This window comes from Gigantopelta aegis, chromosome 7, assembly GCF_016097555.1.
Source record: "Gigantopelta aegis isolate Gae_Host chromosome 7, Gae_host_genome, whole genome shotgun sequence".
Classification (NCBI taxonomy): Eukaryota; Metazoa; Mollusca; class Gastropoda; order Neomphalida; family Peltospiridae; genus Gigantopelta; species Gigantopelta aegis.
In genome coordinates, this window is record NC_054705.1 from 4,476,711 (window position 1) to 4,490,257 (window position 13,547).

Genomic DNA, 13,547 nt, shown 5'->3' on the forward strand with positions numbered 1-13,547 from the left:
AGAAGAAGTAAAGAAAGTATTAGTCCCTGCACTGGCCAGACAGCCTAAATAACGGTGGTGTGTTTTCTGGGCAGCGTACTTGATTATTAACTGAATATAAAGAAGAAGTAAAGAAAGTATTAGTCCCTGCACTGGCCAGGCAGCCTAAACAACGGCGGTGTGTTTTCAGGGCAGCGTACTTGATTATTAACTGAATATATAGAAGAAGTAAAGAAAGTATTAGTCCCTGCACTGGCCAGACAGCCTAAATAACGGTGGTGTGTTTTCTGGGCAGCGTACTTGATTATTAACTGAATATAAAGAAGAAGTAAAGAAAGTATTAGTCCCTGCACTGGCCAGACAGCCTAAATAACGGTGGTGTGTTTTCAGGGCAGCGTACTTGATTATTAACTGAATATAAAGAAGAAGTAAAGAAAGTATTAGTCCCTGCACTGGCCAGGCAGCCTAAATAACGGTGGTGTGTTTTCTGGGCAGCGTACTTGATTATTAACTGAATATAAAGAAGAAGTAAAGAAAGTATTAGTCCCTGCACTGGCCAGGCAGCCTGAATAACGGCGGTGTGTTTTCAGGGCAGCGTACTTGATTATTAACTGAATATAAAGAAGAAGTAAAGAAAGTATTAGTCCCTGCACTGGCCAGACAGCCTAAATAACGGTGGTGTGTTTTCAGGGCAGCGTACTTGATTATTAACTTAATATATAGAAGAAGTAAAGAAAGTATTAGTCCCTGCACTGGCCAGACAGCCTAAATAACGGTGGTGTGTTTTCTGGGCAGCGTACTTGATTATTAACTGAATATAAAGAAGAAGTAAAGAAAGTATTAGTCCCTGCACTGGCCAGACAGCCTAAATAACGGCGGTGTGTTTTCAGGGCAGCGTACTTGATTATTAACTGAATATAAAGAAGAAGTAAAGAAAGTATTAGTCCCTGCACTGGCCAGACAGCCTAAACAACGGCGGTGTGTTTTCAGGGCAGCGTACTTGAATATTAACTGAATATAAAGAAGAAGTAAAGAAAGTATTAGTCCCTGCACTGGCCAGACAGCCTAAATAACGGCGGTGTGTTTTCAGGGCAGCGTACTTGATTATTAACTGAATATAAAGAAGAAGTAAAGAAAGTATTAGTCCCTGCACTGGCCAGGCAGCCTAAACAACGGCGGTGTGTTTTCAGGGCAGCGTACTTGATTATTAACTGAATATAAAGAAGAAGTAAAGAAAGTATTAGTCCCTGCACTGGCCAGACAGCCTAAATAACGGTGGTGTGTTTTCTGGGCAGCGTACTTGATTATTAACTGAATATAAAGAAGAAGTAAAGAAAGTATTAGTCCCTGCACTGGCCAGGCAGCCTGAATAACGGCGGTGTGTTTTCAGGGCAGCGTACTTGATTATTAACTGAATATAAAGAAGAAGTAAAGAAAGTATTAGTCCCTGCACTGGCCAGACAGCCTAAATAACGGTGGTGTGTTTTCTGGGCAGCGTACTTGATTATTAACTGAATATAAAGAAGAAGTAAAGAAAGTATAGTCCCTGCACTGGCCAGACAGCCTAAATAACGGCGGTGTGTTTTCAGGGCAGCGTACTTGATTATTAACTGAATATAAAGAAGAATTAAAGAAAGTATTAGTCCCTGCACTGGCCAGACAGCCTAAATAACGGTGGTGTGTTTTCTGGGCAGCGTACTTGATTATTAACTGAATATAAAGAAGAAGTAAAGAAAGTATTAGTCCCTGCACTGGCCAGACAGCCTAAATAACGGCGGTGTGTTTTCAGGGCAGCGTACTTGATTATTAACTGAATATAAAGAAGAAGTAAAGAAAGTATTAGTCCCTGCACTGGCCAGACAGCCTAAATAACGGCGGTGTGTTTTCAGGGCAGCGTACTTGATTATTAACTGAATATAAAGAAGAAGTAAAGAAAGTATTAGTCCCTGCACTGGCCAGACAGCCTAAATAACGGTGGTGTGTTTTCAGGTCAGCGTACTTGATTATTAACTGAATATAAAGAAGAAGTAAAGAAAGTATTAGTCCCTGCACTGGCCAGACAGCCTAAATAACGGCGGTGTGTTTTCAGGGCAGCGTACTTGATTATTAACTGAATATAAAGAAGAAGTAAAGAAAGTATTAGTCCCTGCACTGGCCAGACAGCCTAAATAACGGTGGTGTGTTTTCTGGGCAGCGTACTTGATTATTAACTGAATATAAAGAAGAAGTAAAGAAAGTATTAGTACCTGCACTGGCCAGGCAGCCTAAATAACGGTAGTGTGTTTTCAGGGCAGCGTACTTGATTATTAACTGAATACAAAGAAGAAGTAAAGAAAGTGTTAGTCCCTGCACTGGCCAGACAACCTAAATAACGGTGGTGTGTTTTCAGGGCAGCGTACTTGATTATTAACTGAATATAAAGAAGAAGTAAAGAAAGTATTAGTCCCTGCACTGGCCAGACAGCCTAAATAACGGTGGTGTGTTTTCTGGGCAGCGTACTTGATTATTAACTGAATATAAAGAAGAAGTAAAGAAAGTATTAGTCCCTGCACTGGCCAGGCAGCCTAAATAACGGTGGTGTGTTTTCAGGGCAGCGTACTTGATTATTAACTGAATATAAAGAAGAAGTAAAGAAAGTATTAGTACCTGCACTGGCCAGGCAGCCTAAATAACGGTAGTGTGTTTTCAGGGCTGCGTACTTGATTATTAACTGAATACAAAGAAGAAGTAAAGAAGACTGCATCTGTGGACCGTTTATGGTAGTACTAAACCAAATAACTTCCGGCTGGGTCAAAGTTCGAGGTGCACCGAACCTTTGATAGATAAGCTAACACGACAAGTCATGTGATTGGTTGTAAATGTGAGTGTGTTGATTGTAAACAAAATTAGTTTCTTCTGGGCTAAAAATGTATGAAATGTTAATTCATCTAGTGCCACTGTGCCAAGTAGTCTTGTGCTCGAAACATGTTTGGGGTACCTGGAAAAAAAGAAAAGAATTGACATTGTGTGCGTAACTAGGGGTGTTGTAAACACATCTGGTGATAATGATTATATTTTCTTCAGTTAATACTTTGAGGTAGGAGTTGTATTACTGATATTTATGGGTCATAGTTTGGTTGATATATTGCATATAGTGTTTTTAAACACAAAGGTTAACATTGTCGTCTATGGAATTGTATTTGGTATAGTACAACCTTATGCTATTAGATGTGTTGTACGCCGTATCTAACGACTAAACGCGAGTTGGACACTTTTCTTTTAAAAGAGAGTTGTAAAATAAATCACGTGACACACAAAATGTCCTAGAAAAAACCCGCAAACCCCCCCCCTAAACCCCCCCCCCCAAAAAAAAAACAAAAAAAAAAAAAACCCCACCCCAATATAACAACAACAACAACAACAACAAATAATAATATACCCCCAAACCCCCAAACCCCCAAAACAACAACAAATAAACAAAATCAACAACAAAAACCAACTAGGTAGGTGTACGGCCGCTGCACCGACATCTCTCTCACCAATCACTAACCTACTGTTCTGGACAGACAGCCCAGATAGCTGAGGAGTGTGTCCAGGACAGCGTGCTTGAACCATAGTTGGATATAGTTATGAGATTGAAACGAACTGAATGAACAGATGACAGAGATGTTTACAGGACGTGTAACGTAAAACATCTCCCTCACAAACAACAGACTGCTAACCCTAGATAGCTGAATTGTGTGCACAGGACAGCGTGCTTGAACCTTAGTTAGATATAAACCCGAGAATGAAATGAATAAAGAAATGACAAAAGATGTTTACAGGATTTGTAACGTAAAACCTCTCTCACTAACAACTAACCTACTGATTGCAGAAGTGTGTGCCCAGGGCAGCGTGCTTGAACCTTAATTGGATTATAAACATGAACATAAAATGAACGAACAGATGGCAAAGATGTTTACAGGAAGTGTAACTTAAAACCTCTCTCGCTAACCTATTGATTGCAGAGGTGTGTGCCCAGGACAGCGTGCTTGAACCTTAATTGGATTATAAACATGAACACAAAATGAATGAATAGATGACAAAGATGTTTACAGGAAGTATAACCTAAGATTATGTCCAGAGTCACACTGCATCTTTCCTGTGCTCGGTGTTTTCCGTCAGTTTCCGTACACGTATTAAATATTAAACTTTAGACCTTATAGAGAACGATAAATCTGGTCATATTTCTCGGCTCTCAAGTACCGTTAAGGAAGAGATGTTGGGTTCGCTTGTTTCCAAGTGTAGTGTTACAGGAGACATATGTCACGTCTGCTAGTAACAAGTCATTCTCCACTTACATCCAGCGACAGATTAATGACACGCCCGTTCTCGGAATTACGAAACTGAAATAAAGAGTAAACAACAGTAAAATGTTCACAGAATTTTCAGAGAAGATATTACGTAAATTACGTTAATTACATTTTTGTTAATATCTTTCGCGCTTTAACCAAAATTATATATATATATATCTTTTGTTTACAGTGAACTTTTTTCATGTAAATATTTGTAATAGAAAATAATACTGAATAAAAGTTGGTTAGAGTTTGTGTTGTTTAACGACACCACTAGAGCACATTGGTTTATTAATAATCGGCTATTGAAATCGATCCCATACTGACCGCGCATCAAGCGAAGCTTTACCACTGCGCTACGTCCCACCCCCTATGTATGCATACATTATTAAAAAAAAAAATAACACATACATATGCCGTCAAAACTTCCTTTGATCTCTTTCATGTGCAGAGATAAAAATGTAAATGTGTCAATGGTTTTGTTGAACGCTCACATCTTAACATTATAGTCTATCCGGATACAGCACAGTATATGAAATGCGCAAAATACAATTGTGACATTGACGCTGTAAGTACACAGAGCTTTATTCATTCATTTAGAACATCCTGCTTTATCTTCCGTTATATGTTTCAAAAATATGTATAATTATCTAAAAAAAACTGTTACGTTTAGAGGCGACCTCATTTGTGCTAATAAAGTATCCGGGATTAAAGTTGAACAGATACGATTGCAAAACACAGCCAGCTGCCAGCATCTGTTGGTTCGTTCCACTCGTATTCGCGCCATGCGAAGTAAACCCCATCGACCTCGACAGATAAACTAAACTTCTTACTGATGTTGTGTCAGTTTTTAATAAGCGTCTTTAAAAACGTTACATCAACTACTGGGGCCCTAAAAGGGATGTCAATTGATAGGTTCAGTGGAATTTATATATAAAGAACATTCGCCAGTACAAAGTGACGAAGCATAAACAGTCCTAGACACATCTACCGTCAAATTCAGTGTGAGGGCAAACGTGTTCCAAGAATGTGTGCCTGAGGTGAAATGGGGAACAGGATCGATCTCCCTCTGTGGACTCGTACATATTAGGCCGTGGTATGTACTGTTCTGCCTAAGCGAAAGTAGTCTATGTGGCGACAGCGAATCTCCTTTTTTCTGTCTCGTTTGTTTTCTCATCCTCTCTCTGTCTCTTCATCTCTGTTTCTCTGTGTCTGTCTATATATCTCTCTGTCTCTTTCTGTCTAAAGTCTTTCACTCTCTATATCCGTCTGTCTGTCCGTCTCTCATTCTCTCTCTGTCTCTCTGTCTCTCTCTCTCTCTCTCTCTCTCTCTCTCTCTCTCTCTCTCTCTCTCTCTCTCTCTCTCTCTCTCTCTCTCTCTCTCTCTCTCTCTCTCTCTCTCTCTCTCTCTGTCTCTCTCTCTCTCTCTCGCTCGCTCGCTCGCTCGCTCGCTCGCTCGTGTCGATATAATCATGATAGACACCAAGTAGCGGCAGTTTAAAATATACGGTTTTATTAAACAAATATTCCTGATCTTTCCTGTCATACGCCACATAGAAACACAATCACCGAGAACGCGCGCACCGAGTAAATATTGTGTAGCTCCGTATTCATAAACTTACTTAAGTCAATGTATGATACCTAAATACATACGTAAAGTACACAGATAGGTATGTATGATACCTAAATACATACTTAAAGTACACAGATAGGTATGTATGATACCTAAATACATACTTAAAGTGCACGGATAGGTATGTATGATACCTAAGTACATACTTAAAATGCACGGATAAGTATGTATGATACCTAAATACATACTTAAAGTACACAGATAGGTATGTATGATACCTAAATACATACGTAAAGTACACAGATAGGTATGTATGATACCTAAATACATACGTAAAGTACACAGATAGGTATGTATGATACCTAAATACATACTTAAAGTACACAGATAGGTATGTATGATACCTAAATACATACGTAAAGTACACAGATAGGTATGTATGATACCTAAGTACATACTTAAAGTGCACGGATAAGTATGTATGATACCTAAGTACATACTTAAAGTGCACGGATAAGTATGTATGATACCTAAGTACATACTTAAAGTGCACGGATAAGTATGTATGATACCTAAGTACATACTTAAAGTGCACGGATAAGTATGTATGATACCTAAGTACATACTTAAAGTGCACGGATAAGTATGTATGATACCTAAGTACATACTTAAAGTGCACGGATAAGTATGTATGATCCTAAATACATAGTTAAAAGTACACAGATAAGTATGTATGATCCTAAATACATAGTTAAAAGTACACAGATAAGTATGTATGATACTTAAATACATACTTAAAGTACACAGATAAGTATATATGATACCTGAATACATACTTAAAAGTACACAGATAAGTATGTATGATACCTAAATACATACTTAAAGTACACAGATAAGTATGTATGATACCTAAATACATACTTAAAGTGCACGGATAAGTATGTATGATACCTAAGTACATACTTAAAGTGCACGGATAAGTATGTATGATACCTAAGTACATACTTAAAGTGCACGGATAAGTATGTATGATACTTAAATACATACTTAAAGTACACAGATAAGTATGTATGATACTTAAATACATACTTAAAGTACACGGATAAGTATGTATGATCCTAAATACATACTTAAAAGTACACAGATAAGTATGTATGATACTTAAATACATACTTAAAGTACACAGATAAGTATATATGATACCTGAATACATACTTAAAGTACACAGATAAGTATATATGATACCTGAATACATACTTAAAAGTACACAGATAAGTATGTATGATACCTAAATACATACTTAAAGTGCACAGATAAGTATGTATGATCCTAAATACATACTTAAAAGTACACAGATAAGTATGTATGATACTTAAATACATACTTAAAGTACACAGATAAGTATATATGATACCTGAATACATACTTAAAAGTACACAGATAAGTATGTATGATACCTAAATACATACTTAAAGTGCACAGATAAGTATGTATGATACCTAAATACATACTTAAAGTACACAGATAAGTATGTATGATACCTAAATACATACTTAAAAGTACACGGATAAGTATGCATGATACCTAAATACATACTTAAAGTACACAAATACGTATGATACATTCACTTAAGTATGTTTATGAATATATACACACATTTCTGAATATTGCGCTAAGCAACAAAAAATAGATAAATAAAAATAGATAAAATAAAATAAATAAATTAAAAAAGAAAGTAGAAAAGCAAATGAAAACGCACTCATTTGAATGCACATTGCATAGATCTTGCATTACGCAAAGAAACAAAATCACTAAAACACACGCATTAAAGGAAGGCAATGTTTTATTTAACGACGCACTCAACACATTTAATTTACGATTATATGACGTCAAGCATATGGTTAAGGACGACACATATATTGAAAGAGGAAACCCGCTATCGCCCTTCATGGGCTACTCTGTTCGATTAACAACAAGGTTTTTATTTTATATACACCATCCCACATACAGGATAGTACATACCACGGCCTTTGTTACACCAGTTGTTGAGAACTGGCTGGAAAGAGAAATAGCCCAATGGGTCCACTGACGGGGATCGATCCTGGACCGACCGCGCATCAAGCGAAAACTTTACCACTGGACTACGTCCCGCGCCCCACGCTCATCAAAGTAACACTACTGGAGTCCTTGATATTAATTTTTATGTTTTGAAGAAAGACAGAAAGAAAATGAGGAAACAGCTGTATTTATGAAATATCACATAGTGCACGCCCCTTGCATACGTTCTGTGTGTGCACCGGGTTCCCATGCTCCTCTTTGAACGTATCGCCTGTTTGTTTTGCCAACCTCGTGCACCAAAGCGCAGTGCTGCCCTCTGGAGGAAATCCCAATTCTCCAGTTCCTCTGCTCCACTTCAACATAAACAGCTCCCAGTATGAACGACTGACCGCTAATTAAAGATAAATAATAGACAGTGTGTTTGTAGGCAGCGCCGTGCCTAATGGAAAAAAGTAACTAGCGTACAGGAGGGGTGTTCAACGATAGGTAGCACTAACCCAAGTAACATCTGGCTGGGTCAAAGTTCGAAGTGCACTCAACTTTTGACAGAGCAGTTAATACTATCAGACTGGCTACTGATGATACATGTGCGTTTGTTAAAAAAAATAGTGGTATATCTAAGACCGTGGTATGTGCTGTCCTGTATGTGAGAAAGTGCACATAACCCCCCCCCCCCCCCCCCACTACTGATGGAAAAATGTAGCGGGTTAAGTCTAAACATGGGCGTAATATTGTATCGTCTGTAATAATCCATTTTTATTTGTGTACTTGAATGTCTAGTTCTAAGCGTGTTATATATTGTATCGTCTGTGTATGTACTTTCAGATTACCGTCATCAGCGTGACGTCACTGATGTACAACACAAGCCACGCCACCGACACGACTGATATCATGGATGCGGCGAATTCTACCCCGGGAGGCCTGCCTCGCGGTAACCTGTCTGTCGAGGACCTGCTGTCGTATCTGGACAACCAGACTTTACCGACGATGATCCCCGCCATCACCTACATCGCCGTGCTGATGCTGGTCGGCCTGGCCGGGAACTGCCTCGTCCTCGCCGTCTACGTGAAGAAGTTCCGCCCCAGCACCACGCGCGTGTTCGTCGTGTCTCTCGCCATCTTCGACCTGACCACGTGCGCCGTGTCACTTCCGGGCGAGATCCTCGACATGCGCTTCACGCACACGTTTGACTACTCCGTGCTGTGTAAGTTCCTCCGTTTCAACAACTCGTTCACGGTGATCGCCTCGGGGTTCACGCTGATCGCGGTGGCGATCGACAGGTACAGGAAGATATGTCGGCCCCTCCACAAACAGATCTCGATCCGGACCGCGCGCGTCATGGTTACCATAGCAACGTGCGTTTCGCTGACTCTGTCTCTGCCGACAGTGGTGTTGAACGGACGGTCGTCGGTCGCGACGAAGTATGAGGGAGTTGTCGGGACCGACTGCAGCTTCGACGATTCGTTCAAGAACTCCATATTCCCCATGGTCTACGTCGGCGTCTTCTTCTTGGTGTTCTTTGGCTCTCTCGTCATCCTCGTTGTTATGTACGCGTTCATTGGTCGAACCGTCTGGCAGCACCGGAAGTTCAGGTTCAACCCAGCCGGCGACAGTAAGCATCCGTCCCCACTGAACTCGACTTCGGAAACCGACATATCTTCGTCGGATCACGATTCCGGAAAAAGGCTTTCCTCTGCTAGGAAGTACAAACTGACTGGGGATGAAACCAAACAGAACGCTAAACTAACGTGGATTTCTAAAAAGAAATCTTCTGTTCCCAGCATTGTTATCAACAGCCCACAGAATCCAGGCAATAATGCGCAGTCTCCAGTCAGTCATAACCAGTTTTCTGCTTCCGGAACCGAACCGGAAAGCGAGCTGGACCGGCAGCAGTTGATCAACGAGAAAAGACGGACTCTGCGGTTTTCGACTGAAATAGGGAAAGAGAACGACATAAAGATGAAAGTGTTTTCTAAGAGCGGGATCACGTTCAAGGAGAAGGGCGACAAGAACGACAACAAGGTTAAGAAGAGAAGTAAGACAACGCTGATGTTGTTCATCATCACGGCCGTCTTCATCGTCAGCTTCCTCCCACACCTCGTCCTGATGATCGTCCGCGAGATGAAAGACGACTTCATGACGTCACTCACGGACGGCGGCGTCATGGTGTACAATATATTCCTCCGCTCGTATTTTATTAACTCGGCGACGAACTGCTTCGTGTACAGTTTCTGTAACGTGAAGTTTAGAAACGCTCTGAGGCGATTTATATGTCCGTGCGCACCTCATCAGTTTCCATAATGTGTGTGTAAAATGTTGCATTGTTAACAGTTTTGAAACGATATACAGAGCAGGGCCCAATTTTACAAAACATCGTAAGCCTAGGTTTGCACGTAAACGTAAATCTACGACGAAATAACAATTCTTATTGCCATTATAGTACAACGAATATAGTTAGAATAACACTTTCTTTTGTCCTTAGAATTACTCCATTTTCCCTAATGATATAATTTTCTTCATCAAATACATGTCAAACTCTTGTAAATGTATGCCCGGTAAAACTGCTAGTCGCAGACGTAAACGTACGATGTTTAGTGACATTGGTCCCAGACCCGTAGGAAGGATGTTTGGAATTGGAATGTGTGCTGTTTTTTAAAGTGGCAGACCCTAGTTTTGACCCGGGAAAATGAGCATTGATCTATAAAAGCTGTAACGCATTTGGATAAAGTTAAAATAGAGTGACATTAGAGTGTGTGACGATGAAACTGGGAAATACCCTTTAAAAAACACCTCGATTAGAGCTGCTCTCCATAACGGGTACTTATTAGACACACGTACATTTAAAAAAAAATGCATTTTGTGGTATTAGAAACATCAGGATGACTGAAAACATTTCGGATGTTCGGTAATCGATAATGTGAACAGTAAAATCTAAGTAATGGTTTATTTCAATTGTAAAACAAATGGCTCTAACAATAAAACAAATTGCTAGTAGTGTTTAAAAACTAGAGACTGTCGCTTTAAAGGGGGCGAGAACATTTCTATATTTGGCTAGCCTTAAACATGATTTCCTAGCCTCTAGAATACAACGATAGCGATAGCGATATTTGAGATTACAGTCTTAAGTTATTTAAAATACCTGTCTCTACCTTCCCACCTCACACTCTGTCTGTCTCTGGGGGGTTTCTGTATGTATCTCTTTATCTCCTTCTCCCCTGTCCCCTCTTATCCTGCCTCCTCTCTGAGGTATAAGGTCAACAAATAGGCCCAGAACAGCGTGCTGAAACCTTTGAATTCACGGTACCCAAGGGTTATTAGTCCCCTCCGGTTCAACCGGAAGGGACTGTAGTGTTTTGTCACCAGCTGTCTATGTCTGCCGGCTTCCGTCTGTCCCACATATAGTTTACCAGACGTTTTGTTTTGTTCACAATGTCTCTAGATATCGACCTCAAATGTTTTTGCACAGCTTTATCAAATAAAGTTTCAAGTTCATGGGGATTGGCCCATTCTTGATAGAGTTACGGCCCTTGAACTTACAGAATACAAACATCTATTGACCGGCCTCGGTGGTGCCGTGGTTAAGCCATCGGTCATAAGACTGGCAGGTACAGGGTTCGCAGCCCGGTATCGGCTCCCACCAAGAGCGAGTTTTAACGACTTAATGGGTAGGTGTAAGACCACGACACCCTCTTCTCTCTCACTAACAACTAACAACTAACCACTACCTACTGTCATAAGGACATAAGACTGGTAGGTACAGGGTTCGCAGCCTGGTACCGGCTCCCACCCAGAGCGAGTTTTAACGACTCAATGGGTAGGTGTAAGACCACTACACCCTCTTCTCTCTCACTAACAACTAACAACTAATCCTCTGTCCTAGACAGACAGCCCATATAGCTGAAGTGTTTGCCCATGACAGCGTGCTTGAACCTTAATTGGATATAAGTACGAAAATAAGTTGAAATAAATAAATAAATCTATTAAGCTCCGTAGTGGACGTGTGTTGCCTCAGTAGCAGCCTGGGAATTCTTGCTTTATATGTTATATGACTAGTGGAACAGACTACGATAAGTACTTGTTTTTTTAATCAGTTGTATATATTATTTTGTATTTTGTAAATCCCTAATCAGTTGGTAGGTGATGTTTATATTTGTGTGGTGTCTTACCAACACATTGTACAGTGTACATAGATCATAGTTTGTATGTAGCACGTCCAACAAGATTTCGGACGTTGGCTTGCAAGACATTTGTAACGTAATATTGGCTAACCCTTGCCATTGTTTGTTGCGTAGTAAACGCTAGGATGAATTTGTGAGTCACGGATATCGTGTGTAGGATACGTCGTTATAGAAATGATTTTATTCTGAATTCAATAAACTGCGTGAAGATATTAGATTTTTTTGTTTATCAAACAACTTGTTTCATTATTGTTATCTTTTTTTCTTCTTTATTTCTTGTTCCTTTTGTTCCAATTTTAGTTCTATTTTCTTTTACTTCTGTTTGATTTTTTGGGGATATTTTTCTGGCTTTTGCTTCGTTTCGTTTTCTTCCTTTTATTCTTTATCTACTTCTGTTCTTCTTTTATTCCTTATCTACTTCTGTTCTTATTTTATTCTTTATCTACTTCTGTTCTTCTTTTTATTCTTTATGTACTTCTGTTCTTCTTTTTATTCTTTATCTACTTCTTATTTTTATTCTTTATCTACTTCTGTTCTTCTTTTATTCTTTATCTACTTCTGTTCTTCTTTTTATTCTTTATGTACTTCTGTTCTTCTTTTTATTCTTTATCTACTTCTGTTCTTCTTTTTATTCTTTATCTACTTCTGTTCTTATTTTATTCTTTATCTACTTCTGTTCTTCTTTTTATTCTTTATGTACTTCTGTTCTTATTTGTATTCTTTATCTACTTCATACTTTTATTCTTTATCTACTTCTGTTCTTACTTTTATTCTTTATCTACTTCATACTTTTATTCTTTATCTACTTCTGTTCTTATTTTTATTCTTTATCTACTTCATACTTTTATTCTTTATCTACTTCCGTTCTTATTTTTATTCTTTATCTACTTCCGTTCTTATTTTTATTCTTTATCTACTTCCGTTCTTATTTTTATTCTTTATCTACTTCTGTTCTTACTTTGATTCTTTATCTACTTCTTATTTTTATTCTTTATCTACTTCTGTTCTTATTTTTATTCTTTATCTACTTCTGTTCTTATTTTTATTCTTTATCTAATTCTGTTCTTAATGTTTTCCCTCTGTATATTCCCCTCCATTGTTTTTCCTTTTGTGTAACCTTTAAGCTTATTTAAAGCCTAAAGGTATGACTGCTAATGATAGTAATACTTCCGGTTATTACACAACGACGTAGTAGGTGACAATGACGGCGATAATGACTGTGATGATGTTGCTGCTGCTGTTGTTGATGATGATAACGAACATGGTGGTAGTAAATTATAGATACAGGGAGTTTCATTGCTGAACATAAAACAACCACAGAGTACGATATTCACGGAACCAGACAGAAACCCCATCAAAACAAAAACAACCACACACACACACACACACACACACACACACACACACACACACACACACACATATACACGACCCCACATAAATTTA

The 13,547-nt window shown here is 39.0% G+C and overlaps 1 protein-coding gene across 3 annotated transcripts in view; it reads left to right on the forward strand.

The window, feature by feature from the left end:
* Positions 1-11,601, forward strand: part of LOC121377661 (D(2) dopamine receptor-like) — a 119,777-nt gene extending 108,176 nt beyond the window's left edge. For 2 of the 3 annotated variants that reach the window (XM_041505732.1, XM_041505731.1), the window contains exon 2: positions 8,749-11,601. In XM_041505732.1, coding sequence (XP_041361666.1) covers positions 8,776-10,224 — 1,449 coding nt within the window. In that variant the 5' untranslated portion in view covers positions 8,749-8,775 and the 3' untranslated portion in view covers positions 10,225-11,601. Of the gene's footprint in view, positions 1-5,253; positions 5,389-8,748 lie in introns of those variants that run through there. The other variant, XM_041505733.1, reaches the window with a different exon arrangement.
* Positions 11,602-13,547: the final 1,946 nt, after the last annotated feature.